The sequence below is a fragment of the Suillus subaureus genome, assembly GCF_016647635.1.
Source record: "Suillus subaureus strain MN1 chromosome Unknown BJ212scaffold_40, whole genome shotgun sequence".
In the NCBI taxonomy this organism is placed as follows: domain Eukaryota; kingdom Fungi; phylum Basidiomycota; class Agaricomycetes; order Boletales; family Suillaceae; genus Suillus; species Suillus subaureus.
The window spans coordinates 310527-333742 of NW_024538596.1; the positions used below are offsets into that span (position 1 = coordinate 310527).

Below are 23216 nucleotides of genomic sequence, written 5' to 3' on the forward strand. Positions count from 1 at the left end.
CATATGGGTGTGAACATGATGAGGGCCCGGGTATAGATTATAGAGAATGAAAGTGATTGCATTGAGATATAATCACTGTTGATGAACTTGGGCGCCAAGCCAAGTAAAATAAGTCATGATTAACTTAATTGAAGGAATGTGGTATTTTACTGATGACTCTTGAGCGCCGCGTATCAATGGCTTGAAGAGGAATGAAGAAATTGAGATCCGGTATATGAAAGCTCAAGAGTGAATTCTAACTGCAGCCTACCATGGTGCCAAATGCGGTGACATGACAAGTACACTATGAGCCATTAGACATTTTAAGATAAATGCAATGATTTCTAACTAACATCCCAGTCTCCCCTCGCACAGGCCATCTCGGATCTGTCATCTCGGGTCGCTTGGACTGCAACGCCGGAACCGCACCACGGTATATAAATGCCAGTACCGAACCCGCACCCTAATACCTTGCAGATACTAACGCAGGAATTACATGGATAACACAACAACATCATATAGCGAGGACGCGTAATGGGTTAATCCAAACGCCTGGAACGTAACCGGAGATAATAGCGTCTGCGCCAATTCATTGAGTTGTTATACTCGGATCTATCGTCTCGTGGTCCCATAGGGTGGTTTCCATCGGGCTCTCTTTCAGTTAATGCGATCTTCATGTTCTAACCTGAACGGTAATGAAGTGTGTGTAGCTGTAGCACTCAAAGCTTAACCACTTAAGTTTCCATAGACACATACTGTGGGAAAGTGGCCTAACTTAGATCAAACCGCAGCCACCCGAGTCAGACTCTATGACATGCCGCATGCGGCGGCGGCCCTCCAATACATTAAAGTCCGTTCAACTCGTATACCCTCTCCTTCCCCTCGAAGCTCGAAGGATGCTCTAGAGTCACCGCGTGCTGAGGTGCGATTTGTTACGAGTATTGGAAATTAAGCGTATTTCTCCCGGTGATGCCCCAGTGAGCTTCTTCGAAGTATCTATAGCACTGAAAGTAAATTTCTTCAGGTTAGCAAAAGCAAACTGGGCAAGCAAGTCAATGTATACGTATGTTGCTACCATCTCTGAACCTGAACCTTTAACACAGTCACAGAGAAACGTTGGATCTCATACATTTCCAGTATGTCTTTGACACCAAGCTCGCCTTCAAGTTCCCGAGGACTTGTCTAGAGCGAATCAAAATTTAAAGGATGCGATGTATCTGAATCTACTTGACATGTTGGTATAGCCGCTGCGTTGCTGATCATCTTCATTGCGTGCATCTCGCGCATGCAACAGTCATAGGTTCCGCTCGGATGCTCCTGCAGTCCAGGCTGCGTCAGTGGCGTGTATGCAGCAAGGTTCGTGCTCCGTCAAGTATATAAGTCAAGTATATTATATTTCTATCCGAATGGCAGCATAGATTCTGCGTCTACGCCTCATCCTGCGATGTTTCAGGTTCCCCCCAACTTTGTACGCTTCACAGTTATCATCAGTATCCAGATCGTCATCCTGACATTTGGATATGGATTCCTTGGTGCGGTTGCCTACCTTGAGTACCTTGCTCCATCCGATTCAGTCTGCGAGTTGATGAAGAACCATCCTGGAGAGTTAACAATGGTCGTCACATTTATAGCAACTGTACTATCGGTCACCGCTGCTACGTCTGTCTACCTTTTGCTCTCTCAGACTGATCATTCAGTAAGACGTGATTTTTTCCGCTAGTCTTTTCACGCTCTCAGTCAAAGAGGCACTAAGACATCGAATGTGGAAGCCCATTTCTCTAATTCATCTGAGCACTGGTGTCGCTTTGGCACAGGGCTCTCATATTCTGAAACACCGATATATAGGCTTGACCATCTTGACGCTGTTCATCTTCGGGATGCTGAAGCTCTTAACGGCCGGGTGCGTCTTCTCTGGAAGCACTGTCGAGATCTTCTTATTTGAATGGGGTCAAAGGTGGACAACTCTCTTGACACCGACCTACTTCATGTGGCCAGTACAATTGAATGGATCCGAACTTGACATAACTGGAAGCGCGTTTGCCGCCTTGCTTCGCCAAGAATTCCTAGCAAATGGTCTCACTGACAGTATGTATTTCTACTCGAGTTGACGAATAGCTTGACAAGTGAAATAATTAAGTCCAGGACAATGCTTTCGAAATCCTCGACGTTGGTGCAATGCTCAGTGGAGTTGCTGCTGCGGGATTTACCTTTGGTCTTCCTGGGACATTCAATTTCAATGGCGCAAAATATAACATATCCACTAGTACGTCCAGCCCTTAAGTTCACTCTGAACTATTTTACGATACTGTGCAACTAGAGGGGATTGTGCCCACCATCGAGGATTATTCCGGCTCGGATGGAGTTCCGGGTGCCAATGGTACTCGTCTTGGGTTTTCTGGCGGAAATGTTACGGTTAACACAGGAGCCGTACCTGGATCACACCTCAGCATGTATATTCCTCAAGGCTTCAACAGGAACTATTCCATGTGGCAACAAGGGTTGACAGCCGACGTCAGCTGCCGGGCCATTGACTCGAGTCAAACGCAGTACATTTGGGACACTAACAATTCCTACGTCATCTATGCCAATGCAGCTGCTTCGGACAACTCCATCACCGGTCTCCGCTTGTGGAATATCAGTGCAAACTGTGGTACCAGTAAGTTTGGATTTTGGATATCTCTTCTCATGTTCACTGACAGTTTCTAGACACGCTGACAACGTACCAATATGTGACCATGGTCGATGCAAATGGAAATGCGAGCTCATCAGGGAGTGGCTTTCTTCCATCAGTTGTGTGCCCAGAACCAATGAATGTGAATCAAACTTATACCAACTTCAGTGAGCCATTGAAATATGCGTTTGGAGTCCTTGACTAAATCTATTCCTGTAGCCATTTTTACACAAGGGTTTTACAAGTATTGGTTCCTTAAAGCAAGCGTGTGCGATGTGGTTCCCCTATTGACTACAGTCCGCGCCGATTATTCGAATGAAGAAATTTCTTCCCAGATCATCTCATCCACTCCTTTCCAGCCAGAAAATGGCGAGCTACTGTCATTTATCGCTTCAGTTGCCAGGTTTCAGTCGATCAACTCGCAGGGGCTTACGAGCAGCACAATTGGGGATACATTGTACTCCGTTTATTCCTCGACCACTACCGGATCCATCAACAACAATCTCAATGACACACTGGTTTACCTTGAGCTCGTCAGTTTCACATCCTACAATCTTGATCCACCTCTTATGACATTCTTAGGAAGATTACTGGCGTGGTGTTGTTGAATTTTCCGCTACGGTGAGGTCACCGATCCGTTCCACATGGTTCAAATTGACCTATCATCACTTCACAGTTCATTCGCTCCGCGTTTATGGCCACAGGTAGCTTCCCAAATAATGAGATCCCGAACAACCTCTCTTCTCAAGTTAATGGGACCATGTTCATATCGACGATAGGCTGGGCTCGCTGGGCTAAAACTTCGCCGACATATCTGCTCGCTACACTTCCGCTCACCATTATCACCATCCTCACTTTAACCTGCGCGTCGTACAGTATTCTGGAGGCCTGGAAAGAGCATGAAGACCGTCTGAAAGAGGATCAAGAGCGTGCCAAGCTTCAAGAATTTGCGGGACACTGCAGGAGTCACCGCAGGGCCCACTTCGACGTATCAAACACTCTTCATCTCATTATGGCATGCGCTGCCTGGGGATCTCGTACTCGAAGATTTCAGCAGGAATGGGATCAAGGAAAACGAAGTTGCGATGGTGAGCTTGTATGAGTCCGAACCTGGTGTAAAACCCTCCAGAAAGAGGTTTGTGTCCGAACCGGCGGTGGTATCTCCGGTGTTTAGGGTATCTCCGGTTTTTGCTTGGTCTTATTTGACATTTGTAGTGCATGATGTCGAACTATCATGAGCAGGTAAATTTATTTTAGATTTTGGCGACAAAATCTAGATAGTAACATGTGAGTTGACGAAGTCTTTAGCCAAACTGGAGGCTGTCGTCTTGCTAAACACATGTTCATGCATCCGCACGGAAGGTTACCTTGGATGAATTTCTGGTGATGACTTTTGTGTAGTCTAAGCCAACTTGAATCAACTTCACAGTCACTGAGGAAGTATCAAGCGCAAACAACATTCTTCAATTATTTGAAAACTGAATCGACCAGACCAGCGCCTCATAGTGAGCATCTGCAATACTCAGAACATTAACTTATGGTAAGCTAATATTATTATTACCCATACTCTACTCACCAATCCTCCACGTTGTCCAGTGTCCGACGCTCCTGCCGTCTTTCTCGTTGGCAAATCATGATTCATCGACATCGCCGAGTATCGAGCACTCTATTACAACTCCGAGCTAGCTCGGTCCCATCAATTGGCTTGGAAAAAAGTCCTAACGGTGAGTTTGTACTAGCACCCTATTATGACTCTGAGCTAGCTCGATTGCCAGAATTGCCTCTAACCAAAAGTTCGAACACTGTCTCGGCATTCACAGGCCCCCGATACATTCCTATATATACACTTCTTCTCCCATCATCCCTGGATCCAGCGGCAGCAAGCTCCGCCGACATCTATCATGTCATCATCCTAACGAGCTTGACAAACATCTATCATTATACCCCCCTCCCTTGCACCTTCGCCGAATTCCTCTTGCCACCTGTGGCATGCGTCGCGCAGGACAGGTACCGGAAAAACATACCAGCGTGCATATTCCTCAAGGCTTCAGTAGGAACTATTCCATGTCGCAACAAGGGTTGACAGCCAACGTCAGCTGCCGGGCCATTAACTCGAGTCAAACGCAATACCTTTGGGACACGAACAACTCATATGTCATCTATGCCAACGCAGCTGCTCCGAACAACTCCATCACTGGTCTTCGCCTGTGGAATATAACTGCAAATTGCGGTGCCAGTGAGTTCCAACTGCATATACCTTGCCTCGAATTTACTGTCAGCTCCTAGATACGCCACAACGCAGGAATATGTGACCATGGTAGATGCAAGTGGAAATGCGAGCCTGTCGGGGAGTGGCTTCCTTCCTTCCGTTGTTTGCCCGGGGCCTGCGAATTTCAATCAAACTTTTACAAGCTTCAGTGAGCCATTGAAATATGTGTTTGTAGCCATTGTCCGATTCTGTTTCTATAGTGATTATTTCACAAGGATTCTACAAGTATAGGTTCCTTGACGCAAGCGTGTGCGAAGTGACCCCACTGTTGACCACAGTCCGCGCAAATTATTCCAATGACCTAATTTCCTCTGAGGTCATTTCATTCACCCCTTTCGGGCCAGAAAATGTTAAGCTACTGTCATTCATTGCTGGAATGGCCAAGTTTCAGTCGATCAACTCGCAGGGGCTTATGAGCAGCGCGATCGGAGATACTCTGTACTCCATCTATTCATCAACAACTAACACATCTATCGACGACAATCTTGGAAATCAGATGCAGGTTTACAAAGAGCTGGTGAGTTTCATGTTGCAAGGTCTTTGCCCGCCTCAAGTTTATGCCTTTCTTAGGAGGAGTATTGGCGTGGCGTTGTTGAGTTTTCTGCCACAGTGAGAGTTCTGATCCCTCAGGCCCAATCCAAATTGACTTAGCATCGCTTGGCAGTACCTTCGCTCTGGGTTTATGGTCGTGGGCAGCTTCACCGATAATATTATCCCGGATGACCTCATCTCCCCAGTCAATGGGACAATGTACATATCGACGATAGGTTGGAATCGGCGATCGGCGACATATCTTCTCGCTATCCTTCCCATCACCATCACCATCATCATCATCCTCTCATTATGGCATCCGCTGCCGGGAGTCTGACACTCGAAGATTTCTACAAGGAGGGGATTATCACCAACGAAGGCGTGAAGGTGCAGTTGGAGGAGTCCAAGAACAACGATGGTGTGAAGAAGAAGTTTGTGATAGCTGACCAACCAGATTTGGTGTCGTCGAAGGAGAATCTCGTATGATTTTAGGTACCATCGCGCTATGGCAGCTGTCTTTTTTTTGCTCGTACACCCATTCTTATGCCTGTCTAATGTACTTATGTAGGGAGGGAAATGTAATTTTCGAGCCTCGACGCACCGTATGGTCACTCGAACTGGACAGCATGGTCGTGCTTCAAGCGGTGCTTGTCATTCTTGATCCTTGTATCTTGGCGACATGGTAAATGGGCCTCTCGGGGCGACACCAATGTTTTGCAGATGCGTGAATCCAGGCAAAACTTTCAGATCTTGCATCACTTTGTAACCCCCGGATCGGAAAGGTTGGCTTCTGTGCACTTTCACTAATGGAAGCGAATTCAAGGAATGTAAATATGTAACGATGGATCACATCATGCATACATGATTGGCATAAGTATGCAGAGTGCCACAGTGAGTCATACTGACCCCGCATACTGGCAAGCTGCATGCTCACACCAAGTTCGCGCAAAACAGGTCTGTTTGATAATCTCAATTACTCCATCGATATCGACCGTCGGACTCGTCAATGATTCGGCACTACCAGTGGACGCACCAAATAGACAATTGAATCTTAGCGCTAGCGCTGATTGATCTATCCCTCACTGCAAGTTACCTGAACACACAAGGCAAAGCTAGTGTCAATCATAAATGCATAACGCTCCAAGAAACGTATATGCATTCTGATTTTGGCTGCATTGTAGGCCGGCGGCCGCTGGCCTTTCATCAGATGTGGAGCTTGCGAGGGTACTTTTTATGGCTTCCTACTTACATGGTGAGTAATTGCATCCGGAACCGGTGGAAACTGTCGCTTGACTGTCAGTAACATTCTGTCAGTGCTTCGCTACACTTGGGTCAGCTGTTCAAGACACCTGTCATGGTACTAGTTATTTTGAACCCTAGGAATGCGCTGAAATAGGTTTGACAGATCCACTGTGAATACTAAGAAAGTCTAGCTGTACATGCTAGTGAGACCGAGTACGAGCAACTTGATAATAGTGACATACCTCTTGACGCAGAACGATAACGAGGACTTTGTCAAGTATCAAACATCAAGACATAGGAGAAGGCAAGATGCTACCAGTGACAACGATACTAGAGACGACATGTGGTTGATAAGGGCATGGAAAAGTGAAAAGAACTCGAAGCGTAAGATTCTCTGAGATTTGGTAACATGTGTCTGTCTGTCAACATGTCAACACCTATGTGCCGATTTACGGATCTCGGAAGGGGTTTCCACCCGCAAAAGATTACCGTGGCCTAATAAACTTGGTGCGAAAAGGAATGACCATCTTCCTTCGTCTATAAAGGGCTGTCTCAAGGGACACTAGCTTCGAGCCTGTGATATGTTGGATGATCAGGTATTTAATGTAGCTCATGGCACTCCAAACGGATGTCAGTAATACATCATGAGTTTGGTGAAGATCCCTTTCATCATGGCTTCGGCCATCGGCATACATTGTTCGTTCACTTCTCCTTCTCAGCCACCATCAAAAGAAGAGAAAGTAGTACCTTCCACCTCCTTGGAATTCTTCATCAGACGGGTCCTCGAACTCCATGGTTTAGATTTCTTAAAGGTGTGTTACTCCTATACACCTGTGGGCGTCTGGTTTATTGCTGGATAATTTGACAGGGCAGCATATGGGCAGCATCGTTTGCTGAAGTAGCAAGCATCCTCGTCACCCATGTGGATCCCTCACAAGTTCCAGAGTATGGAGCTAGAGTTGTGCATTTTTTGCATGCTCTTCACCCCATGCCTATAACACCAGTATTCCTTGCCGGCAGTCTTGCTGTCACAACTGGCGGCTTGTTCAGACTTTATTGTTCGTCAACATTGGGAAAGCAATGGAGCTTCCCACTCAGTATCAGAAAAGAACACCGGCTTGTTACAAGTGGGCCGTATTCAATCGTCCGCCACCCAAGTTACACAGGCTACCTTCTCCAATATGTCGGGATCATTGCCGTGTATGTGAGCAAGGGGTCGTGGATGAGAGAGTGTGGGATTCTACATATGCCTGTCGTGAAAGTGGTAGCAGGTTCCTGCTTCTTTTTGCTCACAGCATTTGTCGGGGCTGTCATTCAACGGCCTGCTGTAGAGGACAAGATGCTCCAGCGTGTTATGGGAGACGAATGGATGGATTGGGCGAAGAGGGTGAAATACCGATTGATTCCCGGGATTTATTGATAATATACTTACTGAGCGCTCTGTTCATACTTCTTGTTTCTTGTGTCATATTGCAGGGATTAGTGCTCTGTGGAGACGATTATATGCTACCATGTTAGATGTAATGTTCTATTTGACCATGAAGGCTACTTTGTTCTGTTATCAATTCATCAGTATCGCTCTAGCGGTATACCATCAGGTAGAGGGACGGGGTGCATACGTATGGCTATTTCTATTTGGAACCATGGTCTGACTAGTTCCGTTTGCTTTCGCCTTAGAGAAAGGTGCTTTGATGTATGTGTACATATAAAAATCGAGGAAGAGCAACAAATAACTTGTGAGAAGAGCGCAACCAAAGAGCGCTGCTGGCTCGCTGCCAGAGCAATCACCAAAGTGCGGAAATGCGGGAAAATACTTATGGACGTAGTGCTGGTACACTGAGCACAAACTGAGCACAGGGAACTCATGAGAAATTGGGGCACGTACGACCGAAATAAAATACGAAGAGGTCGATGATGAATTGGATAATTTGCATGATCGTGAGGTATTTCTTCCACTGTGTTGTGATAGTAAGCGAAAGTTTGTCAGAGGTATGTGTAGTTACCCAGAATTTTGCGCCTCCTGCACTTGCGTAGTAGTAATAGTCTGCGCAAATTTCAGTATCGTTTCTAAAAGCCCCATATCACTTACACATCACAACGTGGACCAAAAGATTGATGGAGATAACGGTCCAAGACTAAATTATGAGGCATGAGTAGGTGGCAATATTGAAGTACAGAATCCAAATCACTGGGCTCAATTTGCCGTTCAACTGAACGAAAGCCAGTAATGCAGTTGAGGCATGATGAAAGACGTGCAAAAAGGCTGCCGGTATGATCTACAGTTGTTTGCAAAGGATATTAGATGACGTACTAAGAGGCTTCTTCTTCAAGACCAAAAATAACGTGTCGAGGAACTCATAGTACTTGAAGTAGTAATTGACCATGTAGTAGAACTCTAGTCGCTATCACCGCATCTGCATTGTGAGTGTAGCTGGAACTGCTCACTAGTAGGTCACTTACATCAGTCCAGGATGATGGTGCGCACACCGAGTCGTAATGACCAACGTTCATCCATACCGAAGCCACCTCTTCCATGATCAATAACAGGAGAACAAGACTGCCGGCGCTGAGCAATGCATTATGAAATTTGAAGAGCGTCTGTAGTTTGAGTGAAGGTAGATCTTTCACGAACTCGCGTGCCGTAAAGATGAAACCGAGATAGGAGGTGATGACGGCTGCTACCACTGGCCAGGTAGAGAAGGGTGAGACGCCTGGAATGTACGATTTGAGATGAGCGGGGATAGAGTCCACCGGCACTATCGAAAGTAGGAGGTCAGATAAAGGGGTCATTTAAGGAGGTGATACAGGTTGAAAGGGGAGGGAACTACAAACGGTGGATACTAAATAATATTGAAGATCTGTTGTTAATACCTATAGTTCAGGTCAAGAGTCAAGACACGAATTTAACTTGATCATGTTACACCCGCAGCTGTGGTCAGTGTAGTCTCGGGATTTTCCATGTTCTAACTGCCGACATCCATCATAGACTTTAGTAAGTATCAGTCAGTGCTTACAAAGTGCTTATGACCTCACGCGGTGTTACATCGGTCGACTGAGTGTAACAGCATCTCTTCCAATACTCCAGCTTGCCAAACGAGTTGCGACCTCTTCTGAATAATAAGTGTAGGAAAATATCCGTCTAGAAAAATGAAGGAGCGAAGACTTCACCTAGAATCTGGATAGACGGCGTTCGGGCAGTTTCAAAAACCTTTGCCGCACTGACTCTGTAATGAAACTGCGTCATCAACTTAGCCTCAAAGCTTTCAGCCAGTCTATATACGTGTCTTGCAGTCAGTGACTGAGCTCAGTATTAATTTTGTTAATGGAAGAGGCCAACAGGGTTCGACGACCGTCCAATTTCACAGTAGTGTCAAATCGGTCCGCAGGTCGTGTGACAATATTATTTATACCCGCTTGAGCCACCTGCATACATAGATCCCACGTTCATTCAGTCCCAGGCATATGGTATTTGAAGGACTACATACCAGTCCTAACAGTTGCAGTCAACGATGTGCTCACACAGTCAAAACCAGAAGCACTACCCTGAACTTAACCATGGATCCGGGGCGAAATGGATCAAGGGTTTGACTCAAAACCGACTGTCCACTTTCCTTGGGGGTCACTTCCAAGATGTCAACCTGTCTTCTGTTCTCTATACTCATCGCATCGATGGTTCGCATCACGTAGATCTCCAAGTTTGGAGCGCACCAGGCCTTACAAAGCCCTCATTTCGAGAGGCAATGAAACAAGAGTTCAAACCAGCAAAGAAGGGTGATTCATTTGGGCCATCTTGTAAGTCGCTTTCATATTCAGCATTATTTCTGATACACTTTCTCTTTGCAGGGGTATGGCAATACTATGTAATCTTTTCTGCTTCTCACGTGCATATATTTGTTTGCAGACAAACCACTGGTGGAAGGTCACTCTCAAGATTCCTTCCTATTGGCAACAGTATGAGCGTGTACAATGTAAGGCAAGGGTTTTGAACCAGTGAATAAATGCTCAAGTATGCCCCCCTCAGTTGAGTTTGATCCTGGCTGCGAAGCTATGATATTCTCCACGGATGGTGTCCCGCTCCAAGGTATATTTTACAACCTTTTTGGCAATCCAAAATGAATACCGCTATCCAGGAATTACTGGTGGATACGTTGGAGAGCGCAGAGTTGAATATATCATTCCGCCTCAAGCTGTTCGTAACGGCCACTATTCTGTGGTCGTCGAGTCCAGCTGCAACGGCATGTTTGGCGTGCCATGGGATGGCGACACCATCGCGCCTCCAGATGTAAACTTGTTATCTTTTCAGTGCAATGCAGATATTCATTTCCATGTAGATGAACAGGTATTTTCAGCTTGCATCCGCAGACTTAGTTGTCCCAAACCAAGATGCTTGTACGTCGTTGCACATTCCACTGCGTACTCGGCTGAAACTTGCTGCAGGGCATCTGATGTGGGACTTCACCACTCTTCGCGAGATCGTGGACACTGTCCCTGGCAACACTGCCCTTCAAAACAAGGCACTCGTCACAGCTAATAAAATTATGAATGCATTTAAATCTGGAGACCCTGAGAACGTAAAATGTATGCGTGGAATTGCTGAGGACGTATTCGGAAAAGGCTGGCATGCAAAAGGCGACAAGATATACAACGAAGGCCCTCGAAAGGCCCAGATTGTCGGGATTTCATACTGCCATATCGTCAGTTATTATTTGCGGGCGCAGGTCATGTCTAATATGTTGCGCTTCAACAGGATACAGCATGGTTGTGGCCTTATTCGGTCACTCAGCAGAAGACGGCGAGGTCCTGGTCCACCCAGATCGATTTGATGGAACGCTACCCAGAACATAGATTTGTCTGTTCTCAAGCCCAACAATTCAAATGGCTTGAGGAGGTGCGCTTGACTGCCTCCTCTTAATTCATTTACTCATATATCCATTCTTCATAGCAATATCCTACGCTTTTTGAACGTATCAAGAAGAAAGTGGCGTCTGGCCAATTCCATCTCACTGGTGGTTCGTGGGTTGAGAACGACGGAAATATGCCCTCAGGTGAAGCCCTCGTCCGGCAATTCCTATACGGTCAACGCTACTTCGAATCACGTTTTGGAAAGCGTTGTGAGACTGCTTGGCTCCCGGACTCTTTCGGGCTCACTGCGGCCTATCCGCAGCTGATCAGGGATGCAGGCATGAAGTACTTCTTCACACAGAAGTTGAGCTGGTATGCCAATATATGAGCCTAGTTTGCAACCATCTTACAGTTCGCGGCAGGAATAACATGTTGGTGTAGTTTCGGGGTTGTTGGCTCAGTTTACTGATGATAAGGAAAGAAATGTGTTCCCGCATTCCACCTTCAATTGGGTTGGCATCGATGGCTCACAAGTACTTTGTCATATGACACCCGTCGGTAATGTTGTGTTCGGTTAGCAGTCCTACCAATGCTAACTGGTTCACTCGCGCAGATACTTACACTGCACAAGCAACAGTCGGTGACGTCAACAAGGGGATCACAAATCATAAGGTATTGGCGACACGATTTGCCACGGGTGTTCTTTTCCGCTCACTGTCGTTTAGAACCTTGAGTCAAGCGCTAGTGCCCTTCTGGTCTTTGGAAATGGAGATGGAGGAGGAGGAGCATTGCCCAAGATGCTAGAGAATGTACGAGTATTGGTTTCAGGCTTTTGAGTCTAGCCTAATGATACTTAACAGCTCCGTCGCATTCGCGCGACTACTAATGAACACAGAGAACTTCCATCCGTCAGTATGGGAAGTTCCGTGGAGGAGTTTTTCGAGGACATTGAGGAAGATTCTAAGCAGGGCAAAACACTGCCAGTTTGGTCAGTCAAGCCTCCCATTCTCATTACTTTTTCCTGACATACAACGGTGTAAAGGAAAGGGGAATTGTACCTTGAAGTGAGTGTGTGCAGCAGCTCGGGCAGACTCTAGTTCTGAAGACCAGAGACAGTTCCATAGGGGGACCTATACCTCGCATGGTAAGCGTTTATCATTAACTGTCGCGCTCACCATCAATACTGATCTCGTGTTTGTTAGGTTCCATCAAGAAAGGTAACAGGAAGTGCGAGATACTTCTGAGGGACGTGGAGGTTGGTTTTGCCTAATCTACGGTTAACGTCATATCCTAAATTATCCCAGCGCGTAGCTACCCTAACTTCGCTCCTCAAGCCCGAGAGACATTCGTATGTATATCCGAAGCGGGCTATTGATGATTGTTGGGAGAAAGTGTTACTCAATCAGTGTAAGTGCTCTGTATCTATACTGCACTAATTGGCACCTGTCCTCATCTTTTGGCAGTCCATGATGGTAAGCTTTTGGGGTTTTGGCACTTCCATGATGTCTAAAACGTACATTTCAGTCTTGCCTGGATCTGCAATGTGAGTTGCAGTTCTCCATGCCTAGCTGGAGTTTGATTTGGTTCTGTAGCGGTATGGTCTATGATGACGCAGATAAGTTATACGCCGAAGTTCGCGAAGTATGCACTGGTCTTCTCGAGGATGCATTCAGTGTTCTCCTCCCACGATCGTCACCCCTCCTGTCAAACTCGACAACGGAAACACTGGTTGCGTTTAATGCTACGTCATTTGCACGCCACGATGTTATCAAGGTTCCTTTATCCAGAGATGCTGCTCGCATGAAAGCGCAAGTTATTCAAACGTCCGCAGATGGCAAGCACGGATATGCTCTAATGCACTCGGTGGGAAACAAGGTCATGTCACAACCTGTGGGCATGTTTTCTATGCCTGCATCTGGTGCGTCTGATGTCTTCAGGACCTCAGTATAGATACTGAATGTCCTTATAGTGTTTACCAATGGAACGGACCACTTCGTCCTCAGAACGCCAATGTCCAGCTTACCATCTCAGGGGGACGAATCACCAGCCTGATTGACGTGAAGCTTGGGTTAGTTGCGTCCTTCTTCGCCGTCGTAACCTACTAATTCTACTCTTGAGTCGTGAGCTTATTCCCAAAGGAAGCTCCGGTGGATTGGTTATTTTCGAAGATCGTCCAAATTACTGGGATGCCTGGGGTCCGTTGTTTTATCAAGTTGCTGATCACGGACCGGATGTAACTTTGCCTTGGGTGTTGCAGATGTGGAAATCCACCACCTTGAAACTTCTACTCCGCTTTCGTTCTCTCAAGTTCGGGTTATTGCTGAAGGGCCCCTTAGGGCCGCTGTTCAGACACAGGTTAAGTACGGGAAAAGTACAATTGATGTTACGGTGCGTATCTACTATTTGCTACACTTTCATTCCTTCTATCGCGCTCATTTGCAAGTGATTTGTCTATCTATTCCGATGCTGACAGAATACATCACTGTTTACAGATCTCCCTTGATGCTATCACCGGTAAGAAACTCCACAAACGCAGAAACGAGTACTTACAGCGGAAGCGTAGCGACGATGAAAGGAAATTCCCGCTCTTTTTTCAATTTCGATGCCGTGGTCGACTGGCGTGAGAGACACCAGTTCCTTAAATGTGCGTGATGACAGCACCTCTTGCTGCCTTGTTCTAATGCTTGATTACAGTTGAACTACCACTCGATATCAACAACACGTATGCGACTTATGAGTCACAGTTTGGTTTTGTTCAGCGGCCGACGCACAAGAACACGACGGTGGATGCTGCCAAATTTGAGGTCTGCGGGCACAAGGTACGCATATGCTTTTTCATCAGTCCATTCTCCTTCAAGACTTATCCACGAGCTACCAGTTCGCAGATCTTAGTGAATATGGATATGGCGTCGCTTTCCTCTCGGAATCTAAGTATGGCTTTTCATGTGAAGGCAACATCCTTCGTATCTCCCTGCTCAGAGCGGCCACGGCCCCTGATCCAGAGCAGGACCAAGGTTTGCCTCTGGCATCAAACTTTTCGTGGCTAATCCATTCTCACATGTTCTTTTAGGCAGGCACGAGTTCTCATGGGCAGTCATGCCCCACGTAGGCTCTTTCCTCGAATCCGACGTTCCGATAGCCGCCTTTATTTATAATTCGCCCTTGCACGGTCAGTTAGGGTTCTCTGACGTGTCTGCACCGATAAGTCTAATGATATCCCCCAGTGAGAACTGTCCCTGGACAGAACGCGGGCCACGTCGCCCCACCTCTCCCGTTCTGGCTTGAGGGCGCACCAAATGTCTTTTTGGAGACCATCAAGAGAGGAGAAGACGACTTCGAGCCAAATGCTTCCAGCACAACCATCATCTTGCGCATGTACGAAGCGTTTGGTGGGCATGGTTCTGCCAAGTTATACATTGGAAAAAACGTTCCTGTGAAGCGCGCGTATGTCACGAACATCCTGGAGGACACTAAAGGAGAACTTGGTCTGATTTCCACGACGGGAGTGCATAGCACGCTTAAGCTCGAATTCAGAAGTTTCGAAGTGAAAACCGTGAAGTTGGTACTGGAAACCGAGAAGTTTGACATTCTAGACATCTCGTCTACGACGTGAGCTCTGTTCTATATCAACCGAGTTTGGCGAGTCTAACATGTAAATTACAGATCTTCGAAGAGAAGTAGCTGGGTCACTATCGATGAGGAATTGTAATTTTAAACTCGAATTTGGTTGAGTTGAAGCGGGCTATCTCTTGTATGTACTACTTAGTAGTGTATTATCCGTATGTACAGTACAACTGAGTGAAAGTTTGTAACAGTAGGATTACGTGTCGATTATCGACTAGCTGACGTACTTAGTGCGGACTTGCTTCTTGCCATTTCACCAAGTATGCATGATACCACCCTTCCCCGTCGGGTCACTGACATGTCTTGGCTTGTATTTCAAATTGCCCGACCGGCGGGAAATGCATACGCACATGACAATATCATTTACTGTCGGGCGGCTGTTTTGTGTGAACGAATTCGAAACGCCGGGTTTCAGGCTGTCAGCTTGACGTCGATTTTAAATTAATCCACGACTGACTCTGAGTACAGAGAGATGGCAACCCCCGTCAGTACAATCCCAAAGGTGAGTACGGACTGTTCAGCAGTCGTTACCGTTACATGATCTCAGTCGGCGGCGAAGATCAGAGATGCTCTCCGAGCGACATTCCGTAGCGGATTGACACGTCCCATTGCGTGGCGTCAGCATCAACTATACCAGCTCGCACGCATGGCGCAGATCGAACGGGAGCTCATCTGTGATGCCCTAAAGAAGGACCTCGGAAAACCAAAAACAGAGATCCTCATGGCTGAAGTAGGCTGCATCATCGAAAGAAGTGTGAAGAGTGCAGAGCAGCTCCCAGAGTGGGCCAAGACTGAATATCCTGACGTGGCTGATTGGCAGAAGCCATGGAAGCCAACGTGAGTGATCGTTTGATCCATCAATGTCGTTGATAATCATACACGTACTAGGATCTACAAGGCTCCAAGGGGCACTGCGTTGATAATCTCGTGAGACGGAAGATACTGTCTCAATTCCGCTTCCTGACATCGCGCTTGAACAGACCATGGAACTATCCTATGATTCTCACTTTCCAACCTCTCATTGGAGCAATTGCAGCAGGCTGCACTGCCGTACTAAAGCCCTCTGAGCTTGTCCCCACCTTCTCACAACTCTTGGAGGAAATTGTGCCAAAGTACTTCGACCCAAATGTGTACCGTGTTGTCAATGGTGCTGTGCCTGAAACTTCAAAGCTTCTGGAGTTTCAATGGGATCACATTTTCTACACGGGGAATGGCAGGGTCGCTAGGATCATCGCCAGTGCTGCGGCTAAGCACCTGACGCCACTGACACTGGAATTAGGTGGCAAGAGTCCTGTTATCATCGACTCGGCATACGATATCGATCTCGCCGCAAAGAGGATCTTGTGGGGGAAGTGCAATAATGCAGGACAGGCAAGTTGATGCTGACCAATTTGGGGCTACTCCCCGATGTGGCAAGGTACAACATACTGAACGGGAATTCTGGCAGATCTGCGTGGCACCTGACTATGTCCTCGTACAGCGGGACAAGCAAAACGAGCTGGTCAATGCATTCCGGAAGCATTATAACGCATTTTTCCCCAAGGGTGCGCTAGATTCGCCATTGTTTGGAAGTATCGTGTCAGATTTGCACCATAAACGCCTCACTTCACTTCTTTCTCGCACAAAGGGTGAAGTTGTCCTTCAGGGTCGCGCTGACGCTGCGAGGAGGAGACTTGAGCCTACCATTGTCAAGGATGTTGTGGACGGCGACTCCTTGCTAGAAGAGTCAGTATTGCCTTGTGTTCGAAATGTGATTCTGATAGCATGGTATTTACAGAGAACTCTTTGGCCCGATATTGCCCATCGTGCCTGTGGATTCTCTCAACCAGGCAGTCGACTTCGTTAATGCACGGTAAGCTCTTGTCCCATAATCCAACTCGTCGGCTGACTTGTCGCACAAAGATCTCATCCGCTAGTTTTGTACGCTTTTAGTGACAACGAGAGCCTGAAACAACAGCGTATGTTTCACTTGACCGATGACGTCGGTTTATGCTAAAACATCGATCAAATTTAAAGTTGTCTCGGAAACACAGAGCGGTGCTGTTGTTTTCAATGACACCTTCCAACATCTCTCCGGTACGTTATTGGCAGTATTGACGTCATGCTTGGATTGGCGCTCATCCTCTTTTATCGGCCAGTGAATGAACTACCATTTGCGGGAGTTGGCGAGTCAGGCTGTGAGGTTTTACTCCACCTGGGAGAATGTCACTGATACTAAACCCCGTGACAGACGGAAACCAAGTTATGAAACATACGTACGATACGTTCACGCAGCTTCGTAGCTCTATTGACATGCCGAAGGAGTGAGTTCTACTTCTAGTTACCTTTGAAGGCTGATCTGAATCTGGGTAGGGCTGAGCCATATTTGGCGATTCGGTATCCGCCTCACTCGGAGGAGGCAGTGAAAGCGCTCACTGCTGCGGTGTATATGCCCATTCCGCCAAGCCGCCTGTGAGAAGATGTCAACGGGCATGATGCACTATCTATGATCAAATATCGTTGCATATGTAAGATATTGAGATCCGAACCGTAGATTACCGCCTTGTGTTGTACATACTAACGGAATGTTGTTATGTACCCGCAGTTCATTTTAGAGCAGGATATGCTGTAGACACTTGTAGACAGCAACGCGACGTACCCTAGATACCACGGCCAATCATTCTAGAAACAATTGAATAGGATTGAATAAGATGGGTCGGATGCTGTGTCTTGAAGAAGCGGGACGTGAGCAATGTTGGTGATGCGATCAGCCTCTGAAGAAGAACGTTGATTGGTGTGGGCATGGTTGGAAGTGAACTTGCACCAATTCGGAAAGTTCCATCGATACCGATACCATGCAAATTGTTGATGGAACTAGGTATTGCCGACCTATTCTGGCCTTGCTGTGTAGCTAGCTGGTGGTAGCAATGAGCAGAAGTGACCAATCAAAGTGCGACAAACTCCGCGAACTGGCCAGAATTTCAAATTTGCGTCGCCGGATTTTGGAACGGAGCCTCATCGTAAGCATGCTGTAGATATCTGATTGAATCGTCCTTGGCTCGGTCATCTCCAGTGACTCACGTCCAAATCGAAATCTCGAATCCATCAGAAGTGATGATATAGGCTCCGACCTGGGCCCTCCCTGGGTCCATGATTAGTAGGTTCAGCTTCGTTAAGTTACGTTGCGTCCTGATCGTGAGACTGTCAAAGCGCGTATCAAATAATTTCTTTGTTCCAAGTCAGCAATCCTGTATGGTGTGGAAGGTTCACGCAGGCGTTCGGGGTCCTGCCAGTACCGGAAGAGCCAGCATTGTTGGCAAAGCATACAGCCGGATAAAAATACACCAGAAAGTGGGGTGGGCTTTTCGCTCCACCTCGGATGTGTTAGCTAACTAACGGCATGGCGCATGATGTTTTTGTATAGCTTTGCTCTTTTGGGCTACTAAGCGCGCCGCTATATAATGCCGGGTTTGTATATAAGCCGATAGGAGTAAGGCTGCCTTTCGCCTCTTTCCGTTCTGCGCGCCTACGAGTGAGATGTCGACGTCCCCGCCCTCGAACGAAAAATCCCCCGTGGAAGAGCGCCCACGTCACGCTCACCACCATACGTCACATATGGATGCGGAGACAAGAGCAATCGCGTGCGTATACATATGTAATCGCCCCTGTGTCAAGTGCGCAGCCTGACGCTCTTATGACAGTAACGCCGATGCCAAGTTGTCAAACCCCTTGCGCGGCATACCTCATGATCGTCTTATGGCGGATGTTGAGATTTTTGCCCAGGAGAGAGGGCTGACTCATCTGCTGCCTGAGCTTAAGAAAGGGGCGCTTGTTGCCCAAGATTCCACGTGTATGTTAATTTCAGAACGTTTTCCCTAGCTGACTTGAGATCTTTAATGTGCAGGTCATAATCGTCTAGACATATTTTCAGATGAAGAAAAACGAGTTCTAACGGAAGAGGTCACGCACAAGTGGCGACAAACGCCCATGCTGTATTACGTTGGTGTCGCCCTCTTGACTGTTTGTCACAGCTCACACCGTTAAATAGATGGTCGTGATGTCATCACTTGCAGCGGCTGTTCAGGGAATGGACGAGGCTGTTATCAATGGCGCTCAAATCATTTATCCCAAGCAGTTTGGTATTGGTTCCGACAGTAGTGCGTAAAAGCCCCTCCATCACTCCGATGATCATCATTCATAAATTGTGTGTGCAGAACGCGATTCATGGTTGGTCGGTCTCATCAACTCTGCACCGTACTTGTGTGTGCTTTGTTCTTCAAATTATTGCAGAATATCGTTCCTCATCATTTCACAGATGCTGTGCTACCATTTCTTGCTGGATGACGCATCCGCTCAACCACTATCTTGGTCGTAAAAAAACCATTTTCATCACTTGCATGATCTCGTTCTTGACATGTATCTGGTCTGGATTGACGAATACCTGGTGGCACCTTTTCATTGCACGGTTCTTCCTTGGTTTCGGTATTGGTCCCAAATCTGCCACTGTCCCAGTCTATACCGCCGAGTGTTCACCTGCACCGATCCGTGGTGCTCTCGTCATGATGTGGCAGATGTGGACTGCTTTCGGCATTGCTCTAGGAGACCTTATCGACCTGACATTCTACTTCATTCCGGACACCCCCGGTGTCACTGGCTTGAACTGGCGTCTCATGCTAGGTTCTGCTGGTATCCCCGGTCTTCTTGTCTGTCTGCAAGTCTTATTTGCACCCGAGTCACCTCGTTGGTTGATCTCCAAGGGTCGGTACGAGGATGCTTTCAATGAGCTGTGTCGGCTTCGTTTCTCGCGCGTTCAGGCTGCTCGTGATTTGTACTACATTCACGTGTTGCTCGAGGCGGAGAACGAGATGAAGAAGGGTCGCAACCGTGTTATTGAGATGTTCACGATTCCGCGTAATAGACATGCTGCCCTTGCTAGTTGGGTTGTCATGTTCGGTCAGCAGTTTTGCGGCGTCAACGTCATCGGTATGAGATTCAGGTTCATGATTTGGAATGATCATTAACGTGGTGGCAGCTTACTACTCGTCCAATATCTTCCTGGCTTCTGGTTTCTCACAGGTTTCGGCACTGGCTTCCTCCCTTGGGTTCGGTGCACTTAACTGGTTGTTCGCCCTTCCTGCTGTTTTCACCGTAAGTGGTTCCTTGCATTGTTGGGGTTTCTGTAAATATTGAAAACCGAAACACTAGATCGACACTTACGGGCGGAGGAACTTACTTTTGTTCACGTTTCCCTGCATGGCCATCTGTCTTTTAATCACGGGCTTCTCCTTCTGGAGTACTTCGGAAACAGGGCGCGTAGCTGGCGTCAGTATCGGAATATGTACGTCACCCTTTTAGTACTAAATACTGCCATTGACATCCACTCTTTCAGACCTCTTTGCGATCTTCTATTCCCCAGGCGAGGGTCCAGTGCCGTTCACATATTCCGCAGAGGCATTCCCTCTTTATATCCGTGATATCGGCATGTCCTTCGCCACTGCGACTACTTGGTTCTGGAACTTCGTTCTGTCAATCACTTGGCCTTCGCTCATCTTGGCCTTCAAACCACAAGGTGCCTTCGGCTGGTACGCAGCGTGGTGCTGTATTCTCTGGGTGCTCATCTTGCTATTCGTGCGTGAGACCAAAGGCAAGACGCTGGAGGAGCTCGACCAAATATTCGCTGTCCCCCTTGGTGCGCATGCTGCATACGGCCTGCGGCAGATACCCTACGGTTTCAAGAAGTTCGTGTTGTTCCAAAACCCTGTCCCTGAGCAGCTTTATGAGTTCGAGAGCGAGAGCGAAGTGTCGAGCACCGGAGGCGACGAGAAGGCGAGGAGGGAGGTGAAGGAGGATCTGGAGAAGGCAAATGCATGATGAGTTGAGCTGTGATGTGATGATGGCTGACGCTTCGCTTGATCTTCATCTAAGTCTGGATTTATTCACACGCTATCTATCCCTTTTTGCTGCCGATATCACATGTATTGCTATTTGGTGTTTTAATACGAGCTCTCGAAGCCCAGTTGTTAAGTTGCAAAAATCATTTGGCTACCCATTTCCCTTAAATCCTAGGCAGGAGACTCGAACGTTGTGTTGTATCACTGCCCCCTTGTGTCGTGGAAGTCTCAAATGTCATACGCAGAAATACACCACGAACATTTTGTCATATCGGCGGAATGATCATTCGCTCTTCCAAGAATCAGCGATTGAAGTAACTTACATCAGCATAGAGAATGCGTGTCATGGCCACATGTAACTACCCAATGCCCAAATTTCCAAAGCGTCCTGTATGATTTCAATACTGGGTTGTCCAACAAGTCAATCTGTCCACTGGGCCATCTGTTGCTGGTGATGGTCTAGGTTTCAGATCATGCACGATGGCCAATCCATCATTACTTTTGTAAGTCGTGTACTATAGAAAGACTGCCTTGATCTGACTGTGAGAGACTGATCTGAGATTACTGCAAGATACGACGGGATCGAGTTCGGCCATAGAATCGAGATTTTGGCCATGGAATAAAGGTTGGCCATGCCATGGGATCAAATCCGAATGTGGGATCGAGTTCGGTCATCTTGTCAAAGACCATTCCTCCTAGACCACGACAGAACATGTCTTGTTGCTGAACCATACGATAGAGCGCAACCTTCTGGATGGGGACTTGTCAAGAAACTCGAAGGAAATAGCGTTTACGAGTGATTGGAGGCAGAATAGGCGATGGTGGGGTTTATAAAAAAAAACAGTCAGAGTCAGATCCTTATTTATGAATGAACAGAAGATATGCTTGACGAGCGGTGACTGAGGTCTTGACCTTGCCAACGGTGTTCTACCCTTTCGTTTTGAGATCCAGTCAAACTGTTTCGGAACAGGATTAGAGGAGTGAAGCGGAGTCGGAGCCGGTGTCGGAAATTTGCGAGATCGGTTGCAATGGGCTATCATTGACATGTTGTTGACATGTGCACTGAAATGATATGATAAGATTTCCCGCGGAGTTTCAATGGAATTGCATCGCCCTTGCAATTGACCTTTCCTGCCTGTGCACTGATTCTCAACAACAAGAGGTAGTGTGTCACTCTTTTCTGTTCATATCATACCCACAGTACCTCTGTGTGTTCCTTATCATCTTTGTATCATTGTGTCTATAAAAATGGCCCCAGAGTGGACGAAAATTTGTGATATATGCAGGCAACAAATCCAGCCACATGGCTGGAGCACTCACCAAAAGGCATGCAAGAGAAACATGGAAAAAAAATGTTGAGATGAGGCCGTTGCAAGTGCTATTCAAGCAAAGGGTATGTTGATTTGCATGGAACTGATTTCTTACTGATTTCTTGCAATAATATGTGTGGCAGGGGCTAATTCAGCACTTTGACATGCAACATCTCAGACTGTCCAAGTGGTGGGTGGATTGAGGCAGCACCAGACTGAGCATGAACCATCATCTCATGAATGGAGCATGCACAATGATGTACTTATTGGTATGTGACAACATCTCATAGTGCTACCTGCCTTGCTACTAATAATGCCACTGATATGTCATTGGCTTACAGATACCTCATACCCAGAACCTGAACCTTCAGTAGATGATAACCGCATGTTCATGAAGGATGGCATCAAGGTTGAACATCACCCAAACAGTGGCATCAAGGCCAAGGTTTATGCATTTGAGGACTTCCAGCACAATCTGATGGCAGCAACTTCTGATCCCCCACCTAACAAGAAGCCATGGCTTCCATTCAAGTCTCAACTAGAGTTTGAAGTTGCTCAGATTGCTCTCGAGGCTGCGCTGAACAATGACCAAACTGATTGGCTTATTAAGATCTGCTGCCAGTGCGCTATCGGGAATGACAAGTTCACCTTTGAAAACCACAAGGACATTCACAAGAAATGGGATGCAGTGTCTCAATGTGTCACGGGGGTGGTTCAATTTCTTTTAATGGTGTCCATTCATCTGACATGATGTACAGTGGCTCAAAAACTGTCCACATGTTTTTGCATTTTTTACTATTTACAATATTGTGTGAGAATACATAAAGACCTTAATGTCATGCTAATACCAGATTGTAGTGCTGCTTCAGGGCTTTGGA

The 23216-nt window shown here is 46.9% G+C and overlaps 10 protein-coding genes across 10 annotated transcripts; 9 read left to right on the top strand and 1 right to left on the bottom strand.

Annotated features, from left to right (window-relative positions):
* Window positions 1–1364: 1364 nt before the first annotated feature.
* BJ212DRAFT_718141 (uncharacterized protein) lies at window positions 1365–3937 on the top strand. Its single transcript, XM_041343912.1, has 8 exons — window positions 1365–1879; window positions 1934–2064; window positions 2117–2242; window positions 2297–2635; window positions 2686–2817; window positions 2870–3183; window positions 3233–3271; window positions 3327–3937. The coding sequence occupies exons 1-8, from the start codon at window positions 1740–1742 to the stop codon at window positions 3750–3752; spliced, it is 1647 nt and encodes a 548-aa protein (XP_041188428.1). The 5' UTR covers window positions 1365–1739; the 3' UTR covers window positions 3753–3937.
* Window positions 3938–4067: 130 nt separating this feature from the next.
* BJ212DRAFT_718327 (uncharacterized protein) lies at window positions 4068–5168 on the top strand. Its single transcript, XM_041343914.1, has 5 exons — window positions 4068–4190; window positions 4247–4374; window positions 4426–4657; window positions 4705–4886; window positions 4937–5168. Exons 2-5 carry the CDS (start codon window positions 4284–4286, stop codon window positions 4960–4962), a joined length of 531 nt encoding a protein of 176 aa, XP_041188429.1. The 5' UTR covers window positions 4068–4190; window positions 4247–4283; the 3' UTR covers window positions 4963–5168.
* BJ212DRAFT_718215 (uncharacterized protein) lies at window positions 4747–5937 on the top strand. The gene is made up of 5 exons (XM_041343913.1): window positions 4747–4886; window positions 4953–5067; window positions 5120–5436; window positions 5493–5528; window positions 5584–5937. The coding sequence occupies exons 2-5, from the start codon at window positions 4965–4967 to the stop codon at window positions 5785–5787; spliced, it is 660 nt and encodes a 219-aa protein (XP_041188430.1). The 5' UTR covers window positions 4747–4886; window positions 4953–4964; the 3' UTR covers window positions 5788–5937.
* A 1399-nt stretch (window positions 5938–7336) lies between these two features.
* Window positions 7337–7552, top strand: BJ212DRAFT_1385185 (uncharacterized protein; the record flags this gene model as incomplete). Its single annotated transcript, XM_041336792.1, has 1 exon — window positions 7337–7552. The coding sequence occupies one exon, from the start codon at window positions 7337–7339 to the stop codon at window positions 7550–7552; it is 216 nt and encodes a 71-aa protein (XP_041188431.1).
* An 8-nt stretch (window positions 7553–7560) lies between these two features.
* Window positions 7561–8150, top strand: BJ212DRAFT_1385186 (uncharacterized protein). The gene has a single exon (XM_041336793.1). The coding sequence runs from the start codon at window positions 7681–7683 to the stop codon at window positions 8110–8112; it is 432 nt and encodes a 143-aa protein (XP_041188432.1). The 5' UTR covers window positions 7561–7680; the 3' UTR covers window positions 8113–8150.
* Window positions 8151–8286: 136 nt separating this feature from the next.
* BJ212DRAFT_1485326 (GNS1/SUR4 membrane protein) lies at window positions 8287–9482 on the bottom strand (the record flags this gene model as incomplete). Its single annotated transcript, XM_041340963.1, has 6 exons — window positions 8287–8528; window positions 8578–8736; window positions 8782–8827; window positions 8882–8955; window positions 9004–9094; window positions 9153–9482. The coding sequence occupies 6 exons, from the start codon at window positions 9480–9482 to the stop codon at window positions 8287–8289; spliced, it is 942 nt and encodes a 313-aa protein (XP_041188433.1).
* Window positions 9483–10201: 719 nt separating this feature from the next.
* On the top strand, window positions 10202–15243 carry BJ212DRAFT_1449166 (glycoside hydrolase family 38 protein; the record flags this gene model as incomplete). Its single annotated transcript, XM_041338656.1, has 31 exons — window positions 10202–10484; window positions 10536–10537; window positions 10594–10660; window positions 10714–10773; window positions 10823–10974; window positions 11024–11081; window positions 11130–11386; window positions 11440–11580; window positions 11635–11906; window positions 11957–11969; window positions 12011–12092; window positions 12148–12206; window positions 12260–12343; window positions 12395–12522; window positions 12577–12598; window positions 12651–12678; window positions 12737–12789; window positions 12839–12941; window positions 13059–13077; window positions 13127–13409; window positions 13485–13529; window positions 13553–13602; window positions 13653–13729; window positions 13792–13922; window positions 14027–14048; window positions 14098–14178; window positions 14229–14353; window positions 14413–14548; window positions 14605–14723; window positions 14779–15143; window positions 15198–15243. The coding sequence occupies 31 exons, from the start codon at window positions 10202–10204 to the stop codon at window positions 15241–15243; spliced, it is 3363 nt and encodes a 1120-aa protein (XP_041188434.1).
* A 172-nt stretch (window positions 15244–15415) lies between these two features.
* Window positions 15416–17909, top strand: BJ212DRAFT_718785 (aldehyde dehydrogenase). Its single transcript, XM_041343916.1, has 11 exons — window positions 15416–15660; window positions 15706–15995; window positions 16047–16085; window positions 16139–16529; window positions 16606–16883; window positions 16936–17010; window positions 17061–17116; window positions 17175–17234; window positions 17297–17335; window positions 17389–17461; window positions 17511–17909. The coding sequence occupies exons 1-11, from the start codon at window positions 15631–15633 to the stop codon at window positions 17611–17613; spliced, it is 1434 nt and encodes a 477-aa protein (XP_041188435.1). The 5' UTR covers window positions 15416–15630; the 3' UTR covers window positions 17614–17909.
* Window positions 17910–18674: 765 nt separating this feature from the next.
* BJ212DRAFT_1281307 (uncharacterized protein) lies at window positions 18675–21008 on the top strand (the record flags this gene model as incomplete). Its single annotated transcript, XM_041331609.1, has 9 exons — window positions 18675–18778; window positions 18839–18987; window positions 19042–19136; window positions 19186–19294; window positions 19352–19397; window positions 19453–20120; window positions 20170–20285; window positions 20343–20475; window positions 20527–21008. The coding sequence occupies 9 exons, from the start codon at window positions 18675–18677 to the stop codon at window positions 21006–21008; spliced, it is 1902 nt and encodes a 633-aa protein (XP_041188436.1).
* A 1808-nt stretch (window positions 21009–22816) lies between these two features.
* Window positions 22817–23089, top strand: BJ212DRAFT_1281215 (uncharacterized protein; the record flags this gene model as incomplete). Its single annotated transcript, XM_041331603.1, has 1 exon — window positions 22817–23089. One exon carries the CDS (start codon window positions 22817–22819, stop codon window positions 23087–23089), a length of 273 nt encoding a protein of 90 aa, XP_041188437.1.
* Between the last annotated feature and the right edge of the window lie 127 nt (window positions 23090–23216).